The 8,091-nt window shown below is 40.1% G+C and overlaps 1 protein-coding gene across 2 annotated transcripts in view; it reads left to right on the forward strand.

Moving 5' to 3' along the window:
- Positions 1 to 116: 116 nt before the first annotated feature.
- adat1 (adenosine deaminase, tRNA-specific 1) overlaps positions 117 to 8,091 on the forward strand; it is a 14,551-nt gene continuing 6,576 nt past the window's right edge. The window contains exons 1-5 of one of the 2 annotated variants that reach the window (XM_015397924.1): positions 117 to 379; positions 2,773 to 2,841; positions 2,932 to 2,986; positions 3,062 to 3,192; positions 5,916 to 6,519. In XM_015397924.1, coding sequence (XP_015253410.1) covers positions 238 to 379; positions 2,773 to 2,841; positions 2,932 to 2,986; positions 3,062 to 3,192; positions 5,916 to 6,519 — 1,001 coding nt within the window. In that variant the 5' untranslated portion in view covers positions 117 to 237. Of the gene's footprint in view, positions 380 to 2,370; positions 2,404 to 2,772; positions 2,842 to 2,931; positions 2,987 to 3,061; positions 3,193 to 5,915; positions 6,520 to 8,091 lie in introns of those variants that run through there. The other variant, XM_015397925.1, reaches the window with a different exon arrangement.

The following is an 8,091-nucleotide window of genomic DNA, read 5'->3' on the forward strand; positions in this document are numbered from 1 at the left end:
GGAAATGGGCTTCCATAAACAGCTGTGTTCGGAACAATATAACGTTTTACTATTAAATCAGTTTAATTAAGCTTTTATTGTGAAAGTACTTCCGGTCGTTCCCGGAAGTACTTCCCCTTGCTTTGGAAAAATGTTTCAAATCGTTTCACGCGCCTGAATAAAACTTCCTGCCTTAACAGTAAATATTTTGAAGCAAAACGTTTTATTATACCTAAATACTGCTTTGATATTCTTGTCATGATAAACGCTGATGAAGTCGCTAAACTGTGTTACGAGCGTTTCCGACAGCTGCCCCGGAGAGGGAAGCCGGAGGCCGGCAGAGAGTGGAGCCTGTTGGCCGCTGTGCTCCGGGTCAACCGGAGCCTAAACACTGGATCAGGTTAGAGCAGAAAAAACAGCCATGTGATGTAAATGTGATTGACTTCGCTTTTATTTTCAAACAGTCTCTCTGTGCAAGAGTCTGCAACAATGTTATCTTGATTAAAATAATTTGGCGTTATGATTTTTTTTTAATATATTTGGTTCCTTTGGAATGGCTCAGAATCTAAATGGAAAATAAGCCATGAAAATATCCACTAAAATGGACACTATGAAAGATTAGCAATCAGTGCAATAAATGTGCAATCACATACTATAACAGTGATTATTTTTCAGTAACTATTTTCAATAGAATACTCATTGATGTACATTCTCATTAAGAGCGAATGTGAAAAAAAAATAAAATAAAAAAATATTTAAATAAATAAACAAAAAGGATTACAAAAAACTCCATCTCAGCAGGGTGGGATAGTCATAAATAGAGAGGCTGTCTGTTGAGAGGGTTTTGAGTTTTTCTCATAAGTGGAAAGTTTAGTGGAAGGTAAAAATGTGGTTAAAAAAAAAAACATGCACAATTATCAGAAATAGCTGCAGCCTCCTAAAGACAAAGGAGTAACGGCCACTCAGGAGTTTGTGCGGGATTCACACTGAGTGGAGACCCATCAGGCATCACACAGATGGATCCATTTACACTACCCTCCTGAAACCGTTCTGAGATCGGGCCGAGCTCAGAAACCAGGATTACTGTTGAGTGTAAATTGAACGCAACTGAACTGGACCATGCCAGACACGACCTAAATCTAGTTCTAGTAGGTTTTCTTGTGTGTCCGGCTTTATCATTCACAGATGTCTTCATCTGTTCACAAAATGAATTTCTTCTCAGCCTGTTAACAATAAATGGCATCAAAAGAGTGTGATGCTCTCATTGAAATTTGGGCTGAGGACAACATACAGGCACGTAAGTTCTTGAATGTTATGGGCGCCGCCCTTTTTGTTTGCCTAATTCCCACCTTGAGAGCTGCAGTATTGTGGACCAACAGGAGGCGAGGAACTGTTCCAGCCTGATGTGTAAATGGTCCTAAGGAAATAAGCTTGGCACCGTTAACTGATCCAAGCTCGGTCCAAACTCCGTCAATTTGATTTCAGAGGGGTAGCGTTAATGAGAAGCTCAGGGATGGACAAGATCCTATTTTCTCTACCATCAAACATAATTTAAAACACTAAATGGCTTATTTATCTAAGCAGACGAAGACGATGCAGAATGAAGGACTTGTAGCTATGGATCTGAGGCTGTTGGAAAATCACGTGCTCTACAACCTAAACAGTCTCGCTCTGAGGAACAATCAGAGGAAACAGATCGCCTCACAAATGTTGCAGAGAGTTTGATCTGCATCTCATTTAGTATAGACTCTCTGTCACAATAATTCAGTCAGCTCCAATAAAAGTAACAAACTCTACATCCATCTCTGGATGAGCCCCTACTGTTGCATTCATTGCATATAAGGAACGATGGATTAGGCGGAAACTCCGGTTTAAAGTGTACCTCAGTGGTTCTTTTCTGATTAAAGTCTGTATTTCTTTAAGAAATCAAGAACTCAAAGTCCGGAGGAAGAGTCGAGAAGACAGGAATCTACATTGCACTAAGTGATGATTTTTTACAGATGATATAAAGCTTTAAAAAGCTTTCCAGCCATCCAGCACTGTCAAAGGATACCAAAAGCTAGTGCAGTACTGTACTGTTATAGCCAGCTAATTGTCTTAAACCTTATAGAGTCTCTATTGAGTATTTTAGAGAGAAGGAGAAGGATGAGAGACAAGACAACCAGCAATGCCATACAACACATCATAGCTCTATCTATGCTAAAGAAGCACCGATGGAATATTTAGGGTATAGAATTTAGTTCTCTAAAATATAAATTTCTACTGCTCTTATGTGATAGTTATGAGCTATATTTATCCAAAATTAAAACAGATTTCTGAGCTGCTGATTATTGGTCATTGATGTGTCGTTTGTTTAGAGTGACTGAAGCCCTGCTGCAGGCTCTTTAAAATCAGCAGTAGAGTCGACTCCAGCAGAAAATTAAGGTATTAAAATTATATTCCAGTTTATTCCTTACTCTATTAGTTTTATTTAACGTATAAAAGTCAACCAAAGTACATTTTTAATGCTTTTTTTTAGCCGAGCCATACTGGATGATCCTAGTTTTGGTGTGTTTAACTAATTAGTTGCCAAAAAAGCTGACATTTTTCAGTATCTTACAGGATTATAAAGTCTGGCCGTCTGATTTGGTGCATCTCAAGTTAAAACAAATCAAACCATAAACAGCTGGTTTAAACGTTATCTCACTGAGGGGCTATCCCTTGTGGTTCAGTTCTATGCAGCCGGGAAATGAATGTGGATTTCTGAGACAGCAGGTAAACTGGGAAATAACTGAAATTATCTTCTTGTTCCAGTTGAGATGGAGGTCGTTTCTTTGGGAACTGGGACTAAATGTGTCGGAAAAGCAGCCATGAGTCCCGCCGGTCTGTGTGATCCTTCTAATGGTTGTTTTTATTTTTTTCAGCCATATATTCATTTATATTTGCTCTGAAACTATTCCTTTGCTGAATCAGGGGACGTGCTCAACGACAGCCATGCAGAAGTCATTGCCAGAAGGGGCTGCATCAGGTGAATGTTTGGTCTCTTTTCTTATAGACCTTCACTCTTAGTGGTGGAGTTCACTGTGGAGGGGTTTCTGTGCAGGTATCTGATCCAGGAGCTGCACGGCGCCGTCAGCGGTCGCTGCAGCTCGCTGTTTCGCCCGGCGGATCAGAGAGGGAAGTGGAGGCTTCAGCCGGGAGTTTCCTTCCTCCTCTTTACCAGTCACACTCCATGTGAGTCCAACATGCTCCCAGCATGCTTTACAAGCTCTGAGTAAAGTAAGAGGAATCCATCTTTATCCAAAAAGTCATTTTTTGTACGATCTTGGATACTTTTTATAAATTCGGCGTTTCCACATCCTCAGACTGATACTTTGTTAAATCAACTGTTGGTCCAAGACATTTCCTCTCCTTTGGTGAAGTTCCTCTCTACATCAAAACTAACTTTGTCTGTTTTCATAACCTCCAATTTCCATCCAATCTAAAGTAATCCCAGAGCATTATTCTGTCATCACCGTGTCTAACTACCAGTGTGCTTCTTTTTTTATTGTTACTTTTTTGTTTGGATTACTCTTTATTTTTCCACTAGGGCCAAGACTTTTAACAAGTTAGTTTGAATTTATTAATTTTACAGATTTGATCGTGTTAATAAAATTAAGTTCATACTTCTTTTTACATACTAAGTTTCTGAGCTGAAGCTTTTGTGTTTCATGTTTCTTGTACACCAGTAAATGCGTCGAACAAGCAGCAACGCAACCTTTGGTCCACTGGGGGTTTTTAAGCTTAAAACCAAAAATCGTGCCCGTCCTTGTCACGTTAGCATAGTTGCTAATGTCAGCCTCTTAAGTTGCAGCCAGCCCACTTCAGATCAGATGATGAGCTTCAGAGCTAGCATGAGTACACGTCAAAAAACAAAAACAAATAAAAACAATCAAAACAACTCCCTGATACAATGGAAATAAATTGTTTCTCTTCGTAACTGGTTTAAGGAGAAAAACTACCCTTAGAGTTTTGTTAGTTTGTTTTGATTCCACTAAATGTTGAAGTCACTGGGAATCCCCAGCAGCAGCTGCCTCAGGCCGGGTCGCCTCTTGGTTTTTTTCCCCCCCTAATGTTCGTGGGGGCTGGAAGAAGATGTTAGTGTTTTTCAGGGAAGTGGTATAACCTGCAACAGGGTTTCCGCGGGTCATTAAAAATCATTAAAAGTCATTAAATGATAAATTTTTAAATGAAGGCCTTAATTGGCATGAAAAATAGGGATGCACAATATTGGGATTTTGGCCGATATCCGATATGCCGATATTTTAAAACTCATGTAGCCGATAACCAATACCGATGTTAAAGCTGGACAAAAATAAGTAGTCCTTGAAAATAGCAGTTTTGTTATCCATTTCTGACACTTTGAAAAATAATATACTCAAATATATTTTCATATGCTGATATCAAATTGATTATTTAAAAAAAACGCGGTCGATCTATTTTACTTTCAAAATCTCGTGAAATGTCATCGTTCTGTTACAAACTTTCGTTATATTTTGCAAATTCTTGTCAGATTTTGTTAGTAAAATAGATCGATACCGCGTCAATATATCAACATATAAAAATATGGCATAATTTCGTGAATTTTCGGGGGATTTCGTAGCATAACGATGACATATAGCAATATTTCATTAGTAAAAGAGATTGATATGGTGTTTTTAAATGGCAATATATCAGCATATGAAGATATTGGGATATTTTAATGCATCAATATTTTTTCCCTCGTCTTTAGAAGTTTTTAAGTCTGTAAAAAAGAAGTTTTTGAGGAAGAAGAAGAAGTAGTATTTTTTATTTTTTTTTAGACTTTAGAAACTCAGAAGCTGATCAAATATCGGGTTAAATATCGGTGGGGTGGCCGATGTCCCATATTCAGTTTTAAGGCCGATACAGGCCGATACCGATAGGGGGCTGATTATATCGTGCATCCCTAATTAAAAGTCATTAAATTTGATAACTGTGGCATTAAAATGGCTTCGGAAAAGAAGCTTGAGGTGTAGAAAAGGCTAGAGAATGGGGAAAAATGTAAATTTGAACCAAAATGGCGGGAAAACGAGGAACTTGGGACATGGCTGCAGCCTGTCCGCGGTGAAGATGACGAAGGATTTTGCTGTATGTATATATATATATATATATATATATATATTGGGTACTTGTTGATGGCATGAAGATAATTTCTAAGAGCATTAAAAGAACATTAAAAAGCATTAAATAAGAGTTGCTCATTCATGTACAAACCCTATGCAAGCACCAGAGTAATAAAAGTGAACAAATTTTGCTGGCAGTTTCAACATTTTAATCTAATTTTGGCTTTAATAAACTGTTTCAGTGGAGTGATCAGAGCTTGCTGCAATAGCAGCACCATCTATCTCCATGACAGCTTCTCTGATCGGTGTGTCATTTTTCAAACTCCTGTGACTTAGATGGTCAGAAGCAGATATGCTGCTTCTGCTGCTCGAGACGCGCTGCAGGACCTTTAGAAGAAACTTGATGCGCATCAACCATTGACTTTGCATCTAAACCTGCTTCTGCTGCTTAAATCGTGTCCGGGGCAAATGTAGCTTGGGGTACGGTGGCGGCTGCATCATGATGTGGGAGTGGAAAACCCAGCTTTAATAATAGAAGTTTAATTATAGAAATCAAGGTTTTTGTGCTATTCTCCAAGCTTTTCACGGCGTTAAGAAAAATGAACGTGAGGGATTTTCTTACATCGTCTCCAGTGCTGCTGATTAAGAGGGATAAAAAATGACACCTGGCATCTTCTAGAGCTAGTGGAAAAAATTATTCCATGAATGAAAAGTCATTCCCTTTCCGACGCTTCAGTTCCTCCAATCAATCTAAAGGTTACATTTCATTTAATATTTCGTAGCTTTAAAAACTCGTTGAACTGACGCTTTCTGAGGATAACGTTTCATCCCCAGGTGGTGACGCTTCCATTATTCCCATGACTGACTCCCAGTCCCAGCCCTGCCCTCCTGTTACATCGGCGAACCGCCGTCCAGAGCAGGATGGAGGGGGGAACCTGAAGAGGAAAGCTGAGGAACCCGGAGACGGAGGGAACATTAAGCTACCTCGTCTCCAAGAGAAAGAGACAAAAGAAGAGGAAACGGGCTGGACTGAATCCAGGACTTGTTCCACTAAAGCACCTGATCCAGACGAGTCTGCTCCAGCAACAGCAGAGGAGCTTGAACCAGACGGCCCTGCAGAGCCGCATCACCCAGCCTGTTCACGTCCACAGGTCACAGATGTTCACAGGACGGGTGCCAAGTGTGTCCCTGGAGGCCAGGCGGACCCTCTGCACCCTGGGGCGGGCTACCACAGCACCGGGGTCCTCCGTGTAAAGCCAGGTCGGGGAGCGCCCACCCTGTCCCTGTCCTGCAGTGACAAACTGGCCCGTTGGGGGGTGCTGGGCTTCCAGGGGGCGCTGCTGTCCCACTACCTGGAGGAGGCTCTGTACTTCAGCACCATCGTGGTGGGAAAGTGTCCATACAGCCAGGAAGTCATGCAGAGAGCCTTGGTGACGAGGTGGGGGCTGTGAGGGGATTTACTGTCATGTTTTTCCACACTGGCTTGATTTTTTTTTATATATATACATATAAAATGGTGTCTGCTGTTAAGCATGGGGTTGGAAGCATCCTGCTGAGGACCTGTTGTGTTTTCAGAGGTACAGATTAATGAAACATGGGCACAGAGCAGGTGTCTCTGTTTATAAAGCTGTTGTAAGCCGCTTTCCAGGCAAATGTTGTGATCTATAGATAAACTAACGTGAGAATGTGCATTACCTCATGGAAACTCTGACCCATCTGACAGTTATGCACAATTTTAAGGTGGAGGAATCTGGTTCAGGGGGGGAATTGAAGCCAGATTGCATCATAATTCTTCTCGGACATTTCAATTCACTTCCTTTGAAACTTTAAACGTATTTTGGATCCAAAACCACATTATAATATATCTTTGACCTGCTGAATCACAGCTATACATGAGGAAGTAATAAAAAGCTCATTAGGGGGTTTAAATTCTAAAGCAAGGTTCACACAATATTAAAATGTTTCCTCACCATCACATTCCTCTTCCTGATGATCAAGAGCGTGGTTCGTACCACAGGTCACTACGTAAATGATGAGAGGCAACTTAGTTTAACCCCTTAGTTCCAGTGAGTAGCTTTTTGTATATTTGCACAAAAAATATGAATTTAAAATCATGAAATGTTAACATGCACTTCATTGTGAAACAACACCCTCTTCTGGAGTGTATAATGCTCACTGTTGCTGCACTACTCGGCTCTCTAGTGAAGGAAAAACTGGAGACAACAGTCCAGTGTTGCCAACTTAGGAACTTTGTTGCTATATTTGGGGAGTTGAAGACCTCTAGCAACTTTTTTTATTTTCCAAAAAAAAGTGACTAAAGAAAAATTGTGACTTTTCTCTGTGTTTTTTTTATGAGATTAGTGACTTCTGGTGAAAGCAGCAACTGTTTTACTGTTACCGTTTATCAGCTGAGTCACTAATTCCCTAAGCGCTGTCTCACAGGCAGAAAGCCCCACATGCAGTCAGAGCACAGAGAGAAGCTGCCTATATACATTTGAGGTATATAGTATGGATTCAGGCATTGTCTAACAGTTCATACACTATTTCATAAATCATATGCTTAAGACGGCATCCCTGTTGATCACAGGTGTTAAACAGGACGAGGTAAGTGAGCTTAACTGATTGAAGAATATGTCTATGTAGAGATTAGGACACATCTAAATATAAGAACCTGTAGCCATTTTTTATGGACATATAAATCACATTGGTGCTACAGAGAGATGCTAACGCAGAGTTTTGGGTTTCTGGTGACAGATTCTCATTTTAAGACACTTTCTGTGAAAGAATCCTCAGATTTGAGACGTCCAGCACTAACTCCTTTTCTTTTTTATGCCTCCTATCTGATGTTCCATTGGTAACCATGAACTTAAAATGATCTGCAGACTAATTTTAATGAACATCAACATTCATGAGGATCATTTATGGTTTAGTGTCTGGGTGTATAGAGCTAAACATAAGGTGGAGCATTAATGGGAACTGAAGTACAGCTAAAGGAAAACTTAAAGGAGAA

The sequence above is a fragment of the Cyprinodon variegatus genome, unplaced genomic scaffold (genome assembly GCF_000732505.1).
Source record: "Cyprinodon variegatus isolate N-32 unplaced genomic scaffold, C_variegatus-1.0 Scaffold898, whole genome shotgun sequence".
NCBI lineage: Eukaryota > Metazoa > Chordata > Actinopteri > Cyprinodontiformes > Cyprinodontidae > Cyprinodon > Cyprinodon variegatus.